Source organism: Phascolarctos cinereus, unplaced genomic scaffold (genome assembly GCF_003287225.1).
Source record: "Phascolarctos cinereus isolate Bilbo 61053 unplaced genomic scaffold, phaCin_HiC Scaffold_726;HRSCAF=1367, whole genome shotgun sequence".
Lineage (NCBI taxonomy): Eukaryota > Metazoa > Chordata > Mammalia > Diprotodontia > Phascolarctidae > Phascolarctos > Phascolarctos cinereus.
Window position 1 is genome coordinate 41553566 of NW_027556098.1, and position 20651 is coordinate 41574216.

Sequence of the window (20651 nt, forward strand, 5' to 3'; positions counted from 1 at the left end):
ATACTATCCTGGCTCTTTTTTTCATCATGATTTTCAGGTAGTCCAATAATTTTTAAATTGTCTGTCTTGGATCGATTTTCCGGGTCGGTTGTTTTACCGATGAGGTATTTTATGTTTTCATCTATTTTTTCATTTTTTTGTTTCTGTTTGACTGATTCTTGCTCTCTTATAGAGTCATTAGTTTCCATTTGTCCAATTGTAATTTTTAACAGATTGTTTTCTTCTGTTAGCTTTCCTGCTTCTTTCTCCAATTGGCCAATTGTATTTTTGAGGGATTTGTTTTCTTCTGGGTACTTTTTTTTCCAGTTTGCCAATTGTGTTTTTTAGGGACTTGTTTTCTTCAGTGTACTTTTTTTCCAATTGGCCAATTGTATTTTTTAAGGACTCTTCTACCTCTCTCATTAGACTTTTAAAATCCTTCTTGAGCTCTTCTAAGAAGGCTTTTTGGGCTTCAGACCAGTTCATATTCCCTTTTGATGTTGCAGATGTGGGTTTGTTGACAATGTTGTCCTCTTCAGAATTTCTGTCTTGATCTTCACTCTTCTCATAATATGAATCTATGGCACATTTCTTTTCACTCATGGTGTTTCTTTATTCCCTGGCCTTTAAAGAGATTGAGCTCTCCTGCTGGGAAACAGAGGGCACTGACCCAAGCTTCTTGTGTTGGGAGCCTAGGTCTTGGTCACTGGCTTTGTGTGCTGGGGCCTCTTATGTTGGCAATTGGAGGCTGTAGAGTTCTGGCAGCTTACCTCATGTTGGGCTGGAATCAGCAAGGCTGGAACTTTCAGGCAATTCTAGGTTGCCTGCTTTTCCTTTCCTTTAGCTTTCTTCAGCTCCTTTTAGATGGGTGCTGCAGGGTGTTTATCTGTCTGGGGCCCCTTGCAGTGCTGTCTCCCTCCTTTCTGCTAATGCACTGGGAGATTCCTTTGTGGTAGAGTGCCGAGGCACCTGGTGGTTTTCTGAGCTGGTTTCCACTGGTTCCCCCCTGCCCTCACTGAGGCACTGGGAGGTCCAGGTGTTGGTGTTTGTCTGCTCTACCACCTGGGCTTCAGGATGTCCTCCTGGTTGGCAGTTGGTGGCTGTAGGGTTCTGACAGCTTACCTGGTGTTGGGCTGGAATCAGCAAGGCTCGGACTGTGGGAAGACTTTAGGTTGCTTTCTTCAGCTCCTTTCAGATGAGTGCTGCAGGGTGCTTATCAGCCTGGGGCCCCTTGTAGTTCTGCCTCCCTTATTTTTGCTGAGGCACTGGGAGACCTGTTTGCTGGGCTGCTGCACTGCTGTTCCCCGTCTTTCTTCTATTTCAGTTGTTTCAGTTTTTTTTTTTCCCTGGGGTGGTATTTTCTGGGTTTTCAGAGATTGATAGCAGAGGGTGAGAGCGACTACCTTTTTACTCCACCATCTTCTTATTTGTATTTCTAGTGCCGAGCATAGAATCTAGCACATAGTAGGTGCTTAACAAATGTTTATTAAGAAAATCAGGGAGAAAATATTAGCAGCAGCAACATGGGAGTATTGTTGTTCAGTCCTTTCAGTTGTGTCTGATTTTTCAGACCCCATTTGGAGTTATCTTGGCATTTTGCCATTTCCTTCTCCAGCTCATTTTACAGATGAGGAAACTAAGGCAAACAGAGTAAAATGACTTGCTCAGGGTCACACTTGCCCAGCTAGTACATATCTGAGGCTGGATTTGAACTCAGATCTTCTGACTCCAGGCCCCACACTCTATCCACTGCACCACATAGCTGCCCCAGCAGCAGCACAGTTGGTGGCAATTAGAAGTGGCAGTAGGGACGGCAAAAAGTAAACACTAATAGCAAGGAAAGAAGCTGGTGATGAAAAGATGGAAGATATAAAATAACTATATAGTCTAGTGAAATTGAATGGGGGGAGGAAGGGAATATGGGTAGCCAACTGTACCCCAGTACTGTAGCTCATAAAAGCTTATGAGATATCTACTATTTTTATGTAAGGTGGGGAGGCAGTGCAGAGACAGTGGAACCAGACTGACCACTGGTAGAAGCAGCCATCTGTACTGCATTTCAAGTTAGTATTATAGTGTACTTGAAGACATATGCACCATGCTGAATGCATGCCATTCAGCAGACTAGGAGAAAGGAGAATTGTGTTCTATTCAGTAATGTAGCAAACTAAAATATAATATAATGCAATACAGGATCATTGAATCTGTAATTTGGAAGGAGTCTCATCCATTCAAATCCATACCTAGACAGGCATGCTCTCTATAGTCTCTGAAAAGTGCTTATCTAGTCTTCACTACAGTGGATGGTGGTGGTGTGGTGTGGGGTGGTGTGTGTGTGTGTGTGTGTGTGTGTGTGTGTGTAGGAAAGAGGTGGCTGGCAGGGAGTAAGAAGACCAACAGCAATAGAGAAGCAACTGCTAAGAAAGGTAGCTCATAGCACTTTGGGACCACTCTAATTGTTGTCCCCAAAGTTTCCCAAAATTAAGAGCCTCAAAGGTGAGGACTAGTTGAAGGAATTCATTGTGGCTAGAGAAAAGAAGAGTTCTTGAAAGCTTATGAAATCCCACATGAAGAAGGATTAGATAATATTATTCAAAAGTTGATTACCTTGGGAGGGTATTAGATTCCCCCTCTTTTATTTCCTCTTAAGGTCATCTTCATTTAAATCATTGTAGACATTGTATCATTCTTTTTGCTCTGCTTTCTTCAATTCATGTGACTTCCTTCTAGTCTTTCTATGTTTCTCTGAAATTTTAATATTCATCCCTCTTTATGGTATAGCAGCATTTCATTATGTTCATATGCCTTAGTTCATTCAGTCACTCTCAAATCATTGAGGGATATATTTTGTTTCCTTCTTTGTATTATTACAGCTACATGGGTAATACTTGTATGTATGTATAATGTATGTGTAATAACATCAATATTGTTGTACATATGGGTGCCCTTGGTCTTTTTTTTTTTAATGTGAACTGTTGTCTGTCAAATCTAAGTGGAGATCAATACCTTTTTACTCCTATTTAAATTTCATCTTCTTTTTGGACTTTACAAGTTTGTGGAGTTCTTTTTGGATCCAGATTCTGTCATCATACATGTTGTCTACCCTTCTAAGCTTAATGTCATCTACAAATTTGATAAGCAACCTTTTAAAGTTTTTTTTTTTTTGGTAATTCTGTGTTGAGTCTGTATAATTATGTAGAGAAGACAGAAAGGCCAAACCGTATAGGAAAAACACGAAAGAGTTACATTTGTCATAAAATCTATTCCACTACATAGATTCTAAACTTTAGATTATGCAGTCTTTAAAACGGGAAAAAATAGTTATCAACACATGACTTAAGCTATGAGCACAAGAAAATGTTGATAAGTGAATATGCTATTGATTCATCTATTCTACATGTCAGAGCTAAAAATCCAATGTCACCTACAGCTAAAATAGAACTTTAGCTTATGTTCTATATAGTTCACATTGAAAAGAATTCCTATTAGCTTGTGGTTGACTGAGTTGTGTGTACTTTGATCTGATTCTTGTAAAATGGGTAGGATTTGGATTTGAACAGACAAGAATAAGGGAAAAGAGATTCCAGGTAGCCTAGGCTATTACAGGTCAAGACTCAGAGGTGAGTCAATACAAGACATTTTTAGAAGTCTGTGGATAGCCTGGTGGCTCAGGCGGTTTGTGCTGCTGAACAGTGGGGCTATAGTTTAAAAGGTAGAATAGGACCCAATTGTTTAGAGGTTTAAATGACATCGCACATGTTCCATTTTTTTAATGACTGAATGTGTTGCTGTTCCAGTTCCAGGTCCTCCTGCTGGGGTCAAAGCAGCAGCAGCATCAGCCTCTACTGTTTTTGTATCCTGGCTTCCCCCTTTCAAGTTAAATGGAATCATCCGAAAGTACACTGTGTTCTGCTCACACCCATATCCCACAGTAAGTTGGCAAATAACAAAGACGCTTTCAAGCAGCTCTAAGATTAGCTGTATTTGTTCATTTTTGACAGTTAAAAGTATTTAAATATTAAGGTTTTTGTCTTTTATTTCTGGTATCTCTTCCTCTTTATTCTCCTCAACCCTAGTATGTTATTTTACTCTAGGCAAGGCTCTTTTTATAGCTTATTATGAATTATAAGACTAAATGATTTTAATCATTTAGCAACATCATTCTAATAGTATTGCTTATTTGGTAGATTTTTACAAAACAGTTGACTGCCAGGTTTTCTAAATTCTGAACAAGATCTCCACAAAACAGGACCTATTGATTTTTCTGTTGGACTCATTGTGAAATGGACAGCTCTTTCTCCCTAACCTACCATTTTCTATTCCTGCCTCCATCTTTATATCTCTTTGCAGACACAGTCAAAATTGTAGGCAGATCCTATGGGCATTGCTGGAAATAGTAGGAATTTGTTTCTAGAGATTTGGGACTTTTTATGTACCTCTATATTTATAGGATCAATTACATGCCACACTTCTGCTAATTTCTTTTCAGAGAAATTAAGAACTTCAAGTAGAAAACTTTGTTATTACTGTATTATAACAAAAATCACATATACAAAGAACTCCTTAAAAGCTGGAAGTAAAAACTTAGTGAAATCTTAAGAAGTTGGTAAGGAAAAGGACATAAGAGAGGACTTATTTTTTTAAAATTCTATGTCATTTTATGCGATTTTTTTCTATCTTTACTAGTTAATTTAGTTTGGTACTAATGATTCTATGATTGAAGATAGTTTCCCATTCAAATTTGTTAATATTTTACAATAAATAATTCTGTTCCATATCCAGAAACTATTCTACCTCTTTTGCCCTAGTCAATGTTTCTGGGTGAATAATAGTCAATAACAAAGCCCACTCACAGGCAGCAAGGTAAGACAGTGTGAATGGTCCAGCACAAATCAATTCTCACTACTCGGAAAAAATGGATGTGAAGGAGAGTGCATTTTTCCTTTAACATAATATATAAAAACCTAATTACTTATTGAGTTGCTACAGTGATAGTCCATGTTAACTAAACTAAAGACAAATTTATTATACCTGGTATTTGCAAGTATATGTGTAAACTAGGAAATTACATTCAAATAAACCCATGCCTTTTTTTAAAAATAAAAGTCTTCTAGTGTGTACATTGTTAAAAATAGGAAAGAAACATGTGTGATCCCTTCAAATCCAAATCTCTCTTTGCAAAGAACAATGTTGACATTTGGAAATCTATGTGTATAATAAAATAGACACTTGTTCATCTTTTTCCTCCTTTCCCAGTTCTGTAAGTATTTCTATCCTCATTTTTTTTCCTACATATACACACACAAAATTTTTTTATTTCCCATATTGTCTTCATAATGGCAGAAGAATAAGTTTGTACTTCCTAAACAGAAATTAAAATTCCAGGTTTATTAGCATAGCTAGAACAGGATCTCCCTCAACCACAGACCTTGTTTCCATCCTTTAAAAGAAAGAAAATGGATTATTTTACTTAACAAACACTTACTAGTGCATTGGGAAATAGAAACAACTTCAGAATTTTCTTTGTTGTCAAGGAAATGGCAATAAAACTACAAAATAGAGGACTAGACACTTTCTCTAATCCTTACAGTCTCTCAAAACTTCCCAAAAGAGTATGTATAAAACAATTTCTGTAGTCTCCAAGGGCTAAGCCACCAAAAACCCTAAAAAAAAAAAACCCAATGAACTAATAGCTTAAAAGGCTAATTCTTAATTCCTAACTGGCTGACAGAGCACCCCATCACCCTAATCACCATATCAATCAAGGCTGCTTAAGCTTACCATGGGCTTGCAAGAGAACTCATCTCTACTTTTTCCTCTCTGCACCACAGAAAATAAAAAGGCAAAAGCTTGCTCTTAATGAGACTGAAAATTGGCATGTTACAATACAGCTAATCCAGATGCATGAGAAATAGAAGGCAGGCATGGCAGGGTAGCTGTTTGTTTAACCATCTACTAAGCCTGAGGGAGAATGGTCTAATATCCAGTTAGGGCCAGTTCTGTACTCCCAGAAGTTACTTGGAGCAAAGACCAAGGCTGGTAAAATGTGAATTCTCCATCAAAAGTGGAGGCTGAATCAGCTCTGAGATCCATCCCCAGGGAAACACCCATCAAAGGCAAAGGAGTCAGAAAATGAGTAATAGGGAATCATAAGGGGAAAAAATTAAACTCAGTAAAGATTTCAGAACATCTTAGAAGATACCAAATGTCTCAGTTAAAGACATTTAATATAAGCAGATAAACCAAGGCAAGATTTTTAATTAGAAGAGGATCAACTAAACAAGTTCAAACATATATGAATAAACACTGCAAGACAAAAGAAAATGAATCAACACCTGGGGGGGAAAAGAATCCTGTGGAGCCCCAATAGAACATGGAATCATAGCAAGATGCCCGCAGATGATTAGTAGAGAATCAAGAATTGTGAAAGCATAATTTATGGCCTATCGATCAGAAATAATTTATGGAGTAGAAATTGGTGAACCCATGAATCCAAAGAAAACAAAAGAGAGAACAATTGGTTGAGAATACAAATACACAGAAGTGAAGGACAACCTGGAAGAAAAGAAGCAAAAAGCAATAATGTTAAAATTAAAATATTCTCCATACAAACAAAACATATTGATCTCTAAAATAAGATGTATAGAAATAATTTAAGGATTCTAGGTCTCCCATGAAAACATTATAAGTCAAAAAACATAAACATTACAATGCAAAAACTAATACAAGAAAACTGCTTGGAATTTCTAGAAAAGAAAAATGTCCCAATTGAAAGAATCCACAAGTAATCTTCAGAGAGACAAAACAAAACAAAACAAAACCTGTGTTGCAAATTTCAAGGCAGATAGTGGTTAAATTTAACAATTCCTATGACAGGAGGTAGAGTCAAGAGTGCAGAATAGCAGGAAGAAGTACATCCAGCTTCCCATCACAACCCCTTTGTTAAAATCTGGAAAATACACCAGACCAAGTCCTAATCAAGAATTCAATTTAAGAATAAAAGAGAGTCTTTTTTTTTCCAGACCAAGGCAATAGAGACAGGTAAGAGAGGTCTGCTGAAACTGGGGACAGTGTCTATCTAAAAAAGCACTGCATAGAACATTCTAGCATAGAAGAATGAGGCTATGAACCAAGACAAGAAGAGGTTCCAGACTTCAATCTTGTGCAGAGTGCAGGAACAGGGGCAAAATAGCAGCTTTGTCACTATCTACCCAGTTCCAGGTGATGGATTCAAGGTGAAGCAATGAAGGGACCTATATCTAGAGTTGGTGTTCCAGGATGATGAGTGGTTATAGTCCCTAGACTGAGAACTAAGCTAGAAGCAAGTTCAGAAGCAATGAGCTGCTGGCTGTACACCTGTGACTTCAAGAATGGAGTGGGATCTCACTTCCAGCCTCCAGACCAGTCTGAAGCCTAAAAAAGAATAACCAGGGCAGAAAACCTAGCCCTAGCTTTAGTGTCATTCCAAACCTACAGAGCTTTCTAGCTTGACTGATAGTGGTTGAGTCAAATATAACTCTACTAGGAATTCAACAAGCAGGGCCAAATTGAGAGGTTTGTTGTTTAGATCCAAATCTAGGTCAGATTAATTCATAGAGCTAATTAAATTAATGACAGTATTAACTCATAGAGATAAGACCAGAAAGACAGTTATCAGACTTTATCATGGATAAGACCACTTTGGGGGCACTAAAGACTGTCAGGTCTTTAGCCTGAGCTCTCTCCAAGATCCTAGAATACCATAACACTCAGTAATCCAAGAAAGCAACAGATGGAATGGAAAGAATACAAGCTCAGCCCAGACATTCCTTCCAGAAGTGTTCAGAACCCAGAATTAGCATCAAGTCCAAAGTCAGGAAGTAGCTAGAAAAATGAATGAACAAACAAAAAGAATTCTACCATAAAGAGCTATTATAGTGACAAAGTCACTGAAGACACAATTCCAGAAGGTAATGACACCAAAAACATTTATGTCAAGCCAAAAAAAGGGTGGGAGAAAGAAAGAAAGGAAGAAAGAAAGAAAGAAAGAAAGAAAGAAAGAAAGAAAGAAAGAAAGGAAGGAAGGAAGGAAGGAAGGAAGGAAGGAAGGAAGGAAGGAAGGAAGGAAGGAAGGAAGGAAGGAAGGAAGGAAGGAAGGAAGGAAGGAAGTTGGCTTGAGCTCAAGTTCAACTAGAATTCCTGGAAGAGATGAAGCAAGTCTTTTTTTTAAATATTTTAAAATCAGACAAGAATGCAAGAGGGAAAATGGAGGAGACATGACAATAGAAGAAATAATTAGAAAGCATATTAACAGCTTGAAATAAAAGATAGAAAACCTTACCAAAGAGATAAACTCACTGAAAATTGGAATGGTCTGAACAGAAGCTAATGATTTCATGAGAAAAAAAAATAGTAGAAGTCAAAAGACTAAAATGATAAAAGAAAATGTAAGCTATCTCATAGCAAAAACAACTTATCCAAAAAACATATTGAAGAGATATATTTTGAGAACTGTCAGACTAACTGAAAGCTATGACAAAAAAGCCTAGATATATTTCAATAAATCATAAAAAACTGCCGAAATCTCTTGAAACCAACGTGTAAAATAAAAGTAGGAAAATCCAACATGTCACCTGAAAGAAGCCCTAAAAATGAAAACTCCCAGGAATATGATAGCCCAGATCCAAAGATTTGGATAAAAAAAATACTGAAAGCAGCCAGAAAGCAAGAATTATTGTGCTAAATATCAGCAGTCAGGATCACACATGATATGAAACACCATCAAAGAAATAAAGAGATTGAAATATGATGTTTCAAAAGACAAAAGATCTAGGCTTACAACCCAGAATAACATACCCAGGAAAACTGAGTGTATTCTTTCTGGGGTTGGGGTGGGGGGAATGAATTTTTAATGAAATAGAGGACTTCTAAGGATTCCCAATGAAAAGACCAGAACCACATTAAAACTTTTTAATACAAACACAGGAATCAAGAGAAACATAAAAGGTATATATGAAGGAGCAATCAGACAGAACTAAATAAAGATCAACTGCTTATCTGCTTATATAGGCAGATGGTGCATGTGTCCCCTCAGAATACTATTATTATCACAAAGGGAATCTAATAAGACAGAGATCCTGAGAATGATTATGTTATGATTTGATGATTGCTAAAAAAAAAAAAATGGAAAGTGGTGACCATGAAGACTATACTTCAGGAAAGGGGGAAGGGAGAAGAAGGCTGGGGAAAATCATCTCACACAATTGGGGGATTTAAGTAGAAGACTATACAGAACAAGGAAGAAGGGGTAGAATGAACAGTGGACATGAACTTCATTTTTATTTGAACCACTCAAAGGAGAGAAGAGTACACATACATACACACACCTACATACATACATACCTACATACATACACACACAGATTGGTGCAGAAATATATTTAATTCAACAGGGAAATAGGAAGGAAAAGGACAGGAATAATAAGAAACAGTGATAATTCTTGAGAAAACAAATTCTAATAAGGAGAGTGGATATCAAAAAGAGGTTTAAAAGACAGAACAATAAAAACCTGGTTTTGGATGTAGGGGAGAGAAGTAGAAGAGGGGCAGGGGAACAGAAGTAGATTGCACCAAACCTAGAGCACTAGTGCTGAGCATATTTCTTCTCTTTAACCACTCTTTTCTTCTTTATAAAAAAGGGACAGAAATCAAAAAGAAGGAAAAGCATAAGAGAAGAGGATGAAGGGAAAGAAACATTAATAATAACTGTGAATGGAATGGAATGAACTCACCCATAAAATAGAAGACTCTACCAGATTGGATTAGAAAGCAGATTCCAATAACATGTGGTTTACAAGAAGAAAAATATATAATGCTCCATGTAAATTCTAAAATTGGCAATAACAATCATTTCAGATAAGGCAATAGTTAATATTGACTTATTTAACAGATACGAACTGAGTAAACTACATAGTGCCAAAAGGTACCATACAAAACAAATTAAACATACATGAACTAAATGGCATAACAATTAAAAAACCATGAATTACAGGAGAAATAGATTGTAAAACTACAAATGGGAGATGATGATTTGCCCCCTTTGAATCTAGATAAACCTAAACAAAAAATAAGCAAAAAAAAATTGAAGAAACTGAAAAGAATTTTAGGGGAAAAAATGAAATACAATAGACTAGAATATGTAGCACTTTTATGAAAAAATGACCATGAATTATGGCATACAAACCTCACAAACAAATGCAGAAAGGCATAAATATTGTACTAAAATGATCTTTTACAGAAATTCTGTATTAAAATTTTCTTTTCCCTTTGTACTTTATCTTTGCACTAAAATAATCCTATGATGCAAGAAAATGTATATTCAATAAAAAGCCATTGAAGAAATTATTTAAAATAAATAGGAAAGTTAATTACTTAATCAAAAGAATGGGAGGATCAGAGAAGAAATCACAAAAACAATCAAGAAATTGACTGAATTATTAAAGGTAATAAAACCAATGGGACAACACACCAACATTTTGGAATTCAGCCAAAGTAATTTTTTGGGGAAAAATTATATCTCTAAACAATTTCATCAATGGCATGAAACTTGAAAATAAAACAAATAACCCTCCCAATTAAATACCAAAACAAAAATTCTAAAAATTAAAGGTGAGATTAACAAAATTGAAAGCAAAAAATTACTGTTTAATGAATAAATAAAACTAGGAGGCTAAAAACAAATTAAAATAGACAAACCATTGACTAAATTTTAAAAGGAAAGAAGAAAATCAAATTTGCAGTATCTCAAATTTAAGAAGTTAGTTCACAACCAATTAAGTAATAAAATAAATTGATAGAAGCTATTGCATAATATTGTTTGCCAACAAGATGAAGTGGGTACATATTTACAAAATGATGAAGTGCCCATATTTATACAACTGAAAATAGAGGATTTATATAATGAAATCTCAGAGAAAAAGAATGAGCTCCTAAAACGAGCTTTTCTGGTGGTAAAGAATTGAAAATTGGCAGGGTGCCCATCAACTGGGAAATGGCTGAACAAATTGTGCTACGTGATTGTAATGGACTACTATTGTGCTGTAAGAAATGATGAGTAGGTTGCTCTGAGAAAAATCTGGAAAGACTTAGATGAGCTGATGCAAAGTGAAATGTGCTGTGTATAAAGTAACAGCAATGTTGTAAGATGATAAGCTGTGAATGACTTAGCTATTCTAAGCAATACGATGATCCAAGACAAGTTGGAAGGACTTATGATGAAAAGTGCTATCCATCCCCAGACAAAGAACTAACAGTATCTAAATACAGATTGATGCATAATTTTTTAACTTTATTTTTCTTGAAGGTTTTTTTTTGGTCTATGTTTTCTTTCTTTCTTTTTTAAAATTATTTATTTTCAGTTTTCAACATTCACTTGCATAAGATTTTGAGATTTAAATTTTCTTCCCCTCTCTCTCCTCTCCCCTCCCCAAGATACCATATAATCTGATATAGACTCTATTTATACATTCATATTAAGCATATTTCCACATTAGTCATGATGATTAGAAGAATTAGAACTAATTAGAGGAACCACAAGAAGTAAGAAATAAAACAACAAAACAAAAGAAGAGGAAATAGTATGCTTCCATCTGCATTCAAACTCCATAGTGCTTTTTCTGGATGCGGATAGCATTTTCCATCATGAGTCTTTTGGAGCTGTCTGAGATCTTTGCATTGCTGAGAAAAGCTATCTATCAAAGTCAGTCATCACACAATGTGGCTGTTACTTCGTACAATGTTCTCCTGGTTCTGCTCATTTCACTCAGCATTAGTTCATATAAGTCTTTCCAGGTTTTTCCAAAGTCTGCCTGTTCACCATTTCTTATAGCACAATAGTATTCCATCACATTCCTATACAATAACTTTTTCAGCCATTCCCAAATTGATGGGCATCCCCTCAATTTCCATTTTTTTCTACCACAAAAAAAGAGCTGGTATAAATATTTTTGTACATTTTCCTTTTTTTATGATCTCTTTCGGATATAGACATGGAAGTGTCATTACTGAGTCAAAGGGTATGCACAATTTTGTAGCCCTTTGGGCATAGTTCCAAATTGCTCTCCAAAATGGATGGATCAGTTCACAACTCCACCAACAATGCATTAGTGTTCTAATTTTCCCACATCTTCTCCAACACTTATCATTTTCCTGTTTTGTCATGTTAGCCAATCTGATAGGTGTGATGTAGTACCTCAAAGTCATTTTGATTTGCATTTCTCTAATCAATAGTGATTTGGAGCACTTTTTCATATGACTATAGATAACTTTAATTTCCTTCTCTGAAAACTGCCTATTCATATCCTTTAACCATTTATCAATTGGGGAATGATTTGTATTCTTATAAATTTGACTCAGTTCCCTATGTATTTTAGAAATGAGGCCTTCATCAAAGACATTGGTTGTAAAAACTGTTCCCCAGTTTCCTGCTTCCCTTCTAATCTTGGTTGCATTGGCTCTGTTTGTGCAAAAATTTCCTAATTTAATGTAATCAAAGTGATCCATTTTGCATTTCACAATGTTCTCTATGTCTTGTTTGGTCATAAATTCTTCCATTCTTCATAGATCTAATAGGTAAACTATTCCTTGCTCTTCTAGTTTGCTTATAGTATCAGGCTTTATACCTAAATCATGTACCCATTTTGACTTTATCTTAGTATAGGATATAACATGTTGGTCTATGCCTAGTTTCTGCCATACTATTTTTCAGTTTTCCCAGTAGTTTTTGTTAAATAGTGAGTTCTTATCCCAGAAGCTTTGGATTTATAAAATAGTAGATTACTATAGTAATTGACTATTGTGTCTTGAAGTACCTAACCTATTTTACTGATCCACCACTCTATTTCTTAGCCAGTACCAAGCGGTTTTGATGATTCTTGCTTTATAATACAAGTTAAGATCTGGTACAGGTAAGCCACCTTCTCTAGTATTTCTTTTCATTAGTTCCCTTGATATTCTGGACCTTTTCTTCTTCCAGATGAATTTTCTTTCTTGTTTTTTCTACCTCTATAAAACAATTTTTGGTAGTTTGATTGGTATGGCACTGAATAAGTAAATTAATTTAGGTAGAATTATCATTTTTATTATATTAGCTCAGTCTACTCATGAGCAATTGATAATTTTCTAATTATATAGATCTGACTTTATTTGTGTGAAAAGTGTGTTGTAATTGTGTTCATATAGGTCCTGAGTTTGTTTTGGCAGGTAGACTCCCAAATATTTTATAATGCTTACAGTACCTTTAAATGGAATTTCTCTATCTCTTGCTGTTGGGCTTTATTAGTAATATATAGAAATGCTGATGATTTGTGTGCGTTTATTTTATATCCTGCAACTTTGCTGAATTTGTTTATTATTTCAAGTAATTTTTTACTTGTTACTCTAGGATTCTCTAAGTATACTAAGTAATTTTTTACTTGATACTCTAGGATTCTCTAAGTATACTATCTTATCATCTGCAAAGAGTGATAGCTTTGTTTGTTCTTTGCCTATCCTAATTCCCTCGATTTCTTTTTCTTCCCTTATTGCTAAAGCTAACATTTCTAGTACAATATCGAATAACAGTGGTGATAATGGACATCCTTGTTTCACCCCTGATTTTATTGGAAGTGCTTCTAGCTTATCTCCATTACATATAATGCTTGCTAATGCTTTTAGGCAGATGCTACCTATCATTTTAATGAAGACTCCAATTATTCCTATGGGTTCTAGTGTTTTTAATAGGAATGGGTGTTATAGTTGATCAAATGCTTTATCTGCCTCTATTGAGATAATCATACAATTTTGTTAGTGTTGTTGTTGATATGGTCAATTATGCTGATAGTTTTCCTAATATTGAACCAGCCTTGCATTTCTGGCATAAATTTGACCTGGTCATAGTGTATTATCCTCAAGATTAGTTGCTGTAATCTCTTTGCTAATATTTTATTTTAAAAATTTGCATCTATATTCATTAACAAAATTGGTCTACAGTTTTCTTCTCTGTCTTGGCTCTTCCAGGTTTAGGTATCAGAAGCATATTTTTATCATAAAAAGAATTTGGTAGTACTCCTTCTTCACCTACTCTCCCAAATAATTTATGGAGTATTGGTAATTTGTTCTTTAAATGTTTGATAGAATTCACTTGTAAATTCATCTGGCCCTAGAAATTTTTTCATTGATGTCTAGTTCAATTTCTTTTCTCTAAAATTGGGTTCTTTAAGTATTTTATTTCCTCTTCCTTTAACCTGGGCAATTAATATTTTAGTAAATATTCATCCATTTCAATAAGACTGTCAAGTTTAGTGACATACAGTTGGGCAAAATAGCTCCTAATTATTGTTTTGATTTCCTCTTCATTGGTGGTGAATTCACCCTTTTCATTTTTGATACTGGTAATTTAGTTTTCTTTTTTTAAAAAATCAAAATAAAAGACTTCCACTTCCGGGAGCCAAGATGGCAGAGTGAAAAGGTACTTACTCTCACTCTCCCCTATCAACCTCTGAAAACCCAGAAAATATCACCCCAGGGAAAAAACCCTGGAACATCTGAACTAGAAGAAAGACAGGGAACAGCAGTGCAGCAGCCCAGCAAACAGATCTCCCAGTGCCTCAGCAAAAATAAGGGAGGCAGAACTACAAGGGGCCCCAGGCTGATAAGCACCCTGCAGCATTCATCTGAAAGGAGCTGAAGAAAACAACCTAAAGGCTTCCTAAAGCCCAGCCTTGCTGATTCCAACCCAACACCAGGTGAGCTGTCAGAGCCCTGCAGCCTCCAATTGTGAAGAAATCCTGAAGCCCAGGTGGTAGAGCAGGCAAACACCAACACCTGGACCTCCCAGTGCCTCAGTGAGGGCAGGGGGAACCGTGGAAACCAGCTCAGAAAACCACCAGGTGCCTCGGCACTCTACACAAAGGAATCTCCCAGTGCATTAGCAGAAAGGGAGAGACACACTGCAGGGGCCCCAGGCAGATAAACACCCTGCAGCACCCATCTAAAAGGAGCTGAAGAAAGCTAAAGGAAAGGAAAAGCAGGCAACCTAGAATTGCCTGAAAGTTCCAGCCTTGCTGATTCCAGCCCAACACAGGTAAGCTGCCAGAAACCTACAGCCTCCAATTGCCAGCATAAGAGGCCCCAGCACACAAAGCCAGTGACCAAGACCTAGGCTCCCAACACAAGAAGCTTGGGTCAGTACCCTCTGTTCCCCAGCAGGAGAGCTCAATCTCTTTAAAGGCCAGGGAATAAAGAAACACCATGAGTAAAAAGAAATGTACCATAGATTCATATTATGAGAAGAGTGAAGATCAAGACAGAAATTCTGAAGAGGACAACATTGTCAACAAACCCACATCTGCAACAACAAAAGGGAATATGAACTGGTCTGAAGCCCAAAAAGCCTTCTTAGAAGAGCTCAAGAAGGATTTTAATAGTCAAATGAGAGAGGTAGAAGAGTCCTTCAAAAATACAATTGGCCAATTGGAAAAAAAATACACTGAAGAAAACAAGTCCCTAAAAAACACAATTGGCCAATGAAGAAGGAAAAAAAGTACACTGAAGAAAACAAGTCCCTAAAAACACAATTGGCCAATTGAAGAAGTACAAAAACTAACAGAAGAAAACAATCTGTTAAAAACTAGAATTGGACAAATGGAAACTAATGTCTCTATGAGAGAGCAAGAATCAGTCAAACAGAAACAAAAAAATGAAAAAATAGATGAAAATGTAAAATACCTCATCAGTAAAACAACCGACCTGGAAAATCGATCAGGAGAGACAATTTAAAAATTATTGGACTACCTGAAAATCATGATGAAAAAAAGAGCCTGGACAGTATCTTTCAGGAAATCATAAAGGAAAACTGCCCAGAAGTCCTAGAACCAGAAGGGAAAATAACCATAGAAAGAATCCACCGCTCACCACCTGAAAGAGATCCCAAACTGACAATGCCAAGGAATATGATAGAAAAATTCCAAAATTACCAGATGAAAGAGAAGGTGCTGCAAGCAGCCAGAAAGAAATTTAAATATCATGGAACCACAGTCAGGATTACACAGGACCTTGCAGCTTCTACATTAAAAGACCACAGGGCATGGAACATGATATTCCTAAGGCAAAGGAGCTTGGAATGCAGCCAAGGATCAATTACCCAGCAAAAATGAGCATCATTTTTCAAGGGAGGTGGATATTCAACAAATAGGAGACTTCCAAACTTTCCTGATAAAAAGACCAGAGCTCAACAAAAAATTTGATCTTCAAGTACAGGACTCAAGAAGGACTTAAAAAGGTAAATGGGACAGAAGATACAATATGTTGTTAATAAGGGGGGGGCTGTTTAAACCCCTACAAGGGAATATGACACTTGCAACCCTTGAGAACTGTATTGTTATTACACCTTGTTAAAGGAGTATACATAAAGAGGGTGGATATTAGTTGACTTTGATGTAATGATAAAAAAAAATCTAATCAAGTGGGTTAAATGGATCCAAATAAGTGGATCAATCTGATCTTAGAAAATGTACTGAGGAAGGAGGAGGCAGACAAGGGTAAATTACATTACAGGAAAAGACACAAAATCCTATTACAGCAGAGGGAAAGGAAGGGGGGCATTGTTTGAACCTTACTCTCATCAGATTTGGCTCAAGAAGGGCATAACATAATCAGTTAGGTATAGAAATCTAACTTGCCCTATAGGCAGTAGGAGGGAAAAGGGGAAAGAAAAGGGAGGGGGGAAAGAAGGGAGGGAAGAAGCAGTAAGAGTAAAGTGGAAGAAAGGGATAATAAAAGGGGAAGGGACTGAAGGAGGTGGTGGTCAAAAGCAAAACACTAGTGAAGGGGGAAAGGAAAAAGGAGAAAGAAAAGCATAAAGGGGGAAAGGATGGAGAAAAAGACACAGATAGTAATCATAACTGTGAATGTGAATGGGATGAACTCTCCCATAAAAGGAAATGGATTGCAGAATGGATTAAAAACCATAATCCTACAATATGTTGTTTACAGGAAACACATTTGAAAAAGAGTGACACATACAGGGTAAAGGTAAAAGGCTGGAGCAGAATATATTATGCTCAGCTGAAGTAAAAAAGCAGGGGTAGCAATCCTGATCTCAGACAAAGCAAAAGCAAAAATAGATCTAATCAAAAGAGATAAGGAAAAACTACATCCTGCTAAAAGGCACCATAGACAATGAAGTAATATCATTACTAAACATATATGCACCAAATGGTATAGCATCCAAATTCTTACAGGAGAAGTTCAGGGAGTTACAGGAAGAAATAGACAGCAAAACTATACTAGTGGGGGACCTGAACCTCCCTCTCTGCACTTAGATAATCTAACCACAAATAAACAAAAGAAGTTAAGGAGGTGAATAGAACATTAGAAAAGTTAGGTATGATAGACCTCTGGAGAAAACTGAATGGGGATAGAAAGGAAATACTTTTTTCTTGCAGTACATGGACACAAAAATTGACCATTACTAGGGCATAAAAACACAATCCAATGCAGAAAGGCAGAAATATTAATGCATCCTTTTCAGATCATGATGCAATAAAAATTTATGTAATAAAGGGCCATGGAAAGATAGACTAAAAAATAATTGGAAACTAAATAATCATCCTAAAAAATGATTGGGTCAAACAACAAATCATAGAAACAATCAATAATTTCATTCAAGAGAATGACAATAATGAGACATACCAAAACCTATGGGATGCAGCGAAAGCAGTTCTTAGGGGAAGTTTTATATCTCTAAATGCTTACAAATAAAATAGAAAAAGAGGAGATTAATGAATTGGCATACAACTAAAAAACTAGAAAAAGAACAAACTTAAAAATCCTCAACTAAACACCAAATTAGAAATATTGAAAACCAAAGGAAAAATTAATAAAATTGAAATTAAGAAAACTATTGAACTAATAAATAAAACTAAGAGCTGGTTTTATGAAAAACCAATAAAATAGAGAAACCTTTGGTTAATTTAATTAAAAAAAAGAAAGAAGAAAACCAAATTACTAGTATCAAGAATGAAAAGGATGAAGCTACCACCAAGGAAGAGGAAATTAAAACAATAATTAGGAATTATTTTGCCCAACTATATGCCAACAAATTTGACAATCTTAGTGAAATGGATACATATTTACAAAATATAAATTGCCCAGATTAACAGAAGAGGAAGTAAAATACTTAAATACCCCATCTCAGAAAAAGAAATTGAACAAGCCATTGATGAACTCCCTAGGAAAAAATCTCCAGGGCCAGATGGATTTACATGTGAATTCTATCAAACATTTAAAGAACAATTAATTCCAATACTATATAGACTATTTGGGAAAATAGTGAAGAAGGAGTCTTACCAAATTCTTTTTATGATACAAATATGGTGTTGATACCTAAACCAGGAAGAGTCAAAATAGAGAAAGAAAATTATAGACCAATTTCTCTAATGAATATAGATGCAAAAATTTTAAAGAAAATACTAGCAAATAAATTACAGCAACTTATCACAAGAATAATACACTATGACCAGGTAGGATTTATACCAGGAATGCAGGGTTGGTTCAATATTAGGAAAACTATCAGCATCATTGAGCATATCAACAACAAAACCAACAGAAACCACATGATCATCTCAATAGATGCAGAAAAAGCTTTTGATAAAATACAACACCCATTCCTATTAAAAACACTAGAAAGCATAGGTATAAATGGAGTCTTCCTTAAAATAATAAATAGCATATATCTAAAACCTTCAGCAAGCATTATATGTAATGGGGACAGGCTAGAAGCATTTCCAATAAGATCGGGGGTGAAACAAGGATGTCCATTACCACCACTGTTATTCAATATTGTACTGGAAACCTTAGCTTTAGCAATAAGAGAAGAAAAATAAATTGAAGGCATTAGAATAGGCAAAGAAGGAACAAAGCTTTGCAGATGACATGATGATATTGTTAGAGAATCCTAGAGAATCAAGTGAAAAACTACTTGAAATAATAAACACCTTTAGCAAAGTTACAGGCTATAAAATAAACCCACATAAATCATCAGCATTTCTATATATTACCAACAAAGCCCAACAGCAAGAGATAGAAAGAGAAATCCCATTTAAACTTACTGTAGACATTATAAAATATTTAGGAGTCTACCTCCCAAAACAAACCCAGGAACTCTATGAACACAATTATGAAGCACTTTTCACACAAATAAAATCAGATCTAAATAATTGGAAAAACATCAGTTGCTCATTGGTTGGCTGAGCTAATATAATAAAAGTGAAAATCCTACCTACGCTAATTTACTTACTCAGTGCCATACCAATCAAACTACCAAGAAATTATTTTATAGAGTTAGAAAAAATAATAACAAGATTCATTTGGAAAAACAAAAGGTCCAGAATATCAAAGGAACTAATGAAAAGAAATGCAGGGGAAGGTGGCCTAGCAATTCCAGATCTTAAATTGTATTATAAAGCAGCAATCATCAAAACTGCTTGGTACTGGCTAAGAAATAGGAGGTGGATCAGTGGAATAGGTTAAATATGCAAGACACAGTAGTCAATGACTATAGTAATCTATTATTTGATAAACCCAAAGACCCCAGCTTCTGGGATAAGAACCACTCTTTGAAAAAACTGCTGGGAAAACTGGAAAAGAGTATGGCAGAAACTAGGCATAGACCCAAATCTCACACCATATACCAAAATAAAGTCAAAATGGGTTCAGACTTAGATATAAAGGCTGATACCATAAGTAAACTGGGAGAACAAGGAATAGTTTACCTATCAGTTCTATAGAGAACAGAAGAATTCATGACCAAACAGGAGATAGAGAACGTTATGAAAAGCAAAATAGGTAATTTTGATTACATTAAATTGAAAAGTTTTTGCACAAACAAAGCCAATGCAACTAAGATTAGAAGGAAGGTAGAAAACTGGGAAAGAATTTTTACAACCAGTCTCTCTGATAAAGGCCTCGTTTCTAAAATACATAAAGAATTAAGACAAATTTATGAAAACACAAGCCATTCCCCAATTGATAAATGGTCAAAGGATATGAACAGACAGTTCTCAGATGAAGAAATTAAAGCGATCTATAGTCATATGAAAAAAATGTTCTAAATCATTATTGATTAGAGAATTGCGAATCAAAACAACTCTGAGGTCCCACATCACACCTATCAGATTGGCCAACATGACAAAACAGGGAAATGATAAATGTTGGAGAAGATGTGGGAAAGTTGGAACACTGATACATTGTTGGTGGAGTGAAATGATCCAACCATTTTGGAGAATAATTTGGAACTATGCCCAAAGGGCTACAAAAATGTGTGTACCCTTTGATCCAGCAATAGCACTTCTAGGGCTATATCACAAAGAGACCAAACAAATGGGAAAAAGCCCACATGTACAAAAATATTCATAGCAGCTCTTTTTGTGGTGGCAAAGAATTGGAAATTGAGAGGATGCCCATGGGGAATGGCTGAGCAAGTTGTGGTATATGAATGTAATGGAATACTATTGTTCTATAAGAAATGATGAACAAGTTGACTTCAGAAAAGCTGGAAAGACTTATATGGTTTGATGCTGAGTGAAGTGAGCAGAACCAAGAGGACTTTGTACACAATAACAGCTACTTTATGCGATGACTGATACTGTTAAACT

The 20651-nt window shown here is 35.7% G+C and overlaps 1 protein-coding gene across 1 annotated transcript in view; it reads left to right on the plus strand.

Moving 5' to 3' along the window:
• The window catches only part of DSCAM (DS cell adhesion molecule), a 933525-nt gene that overhangs the window by 799404 nt on the left and 113470 nt on the right, over nt 1-20651 (plus strand). Inside the window, exon 20 of the mRNA XM_078146483.1 lies at nt 3777-3910. Within this exon, the coding sequence (XP_078002609.1) occupies nt 3777-3910 (134 nt within the window). The remainder of the gene's footprint in view (nt 1-3776; nt 3911-20651) is intronic.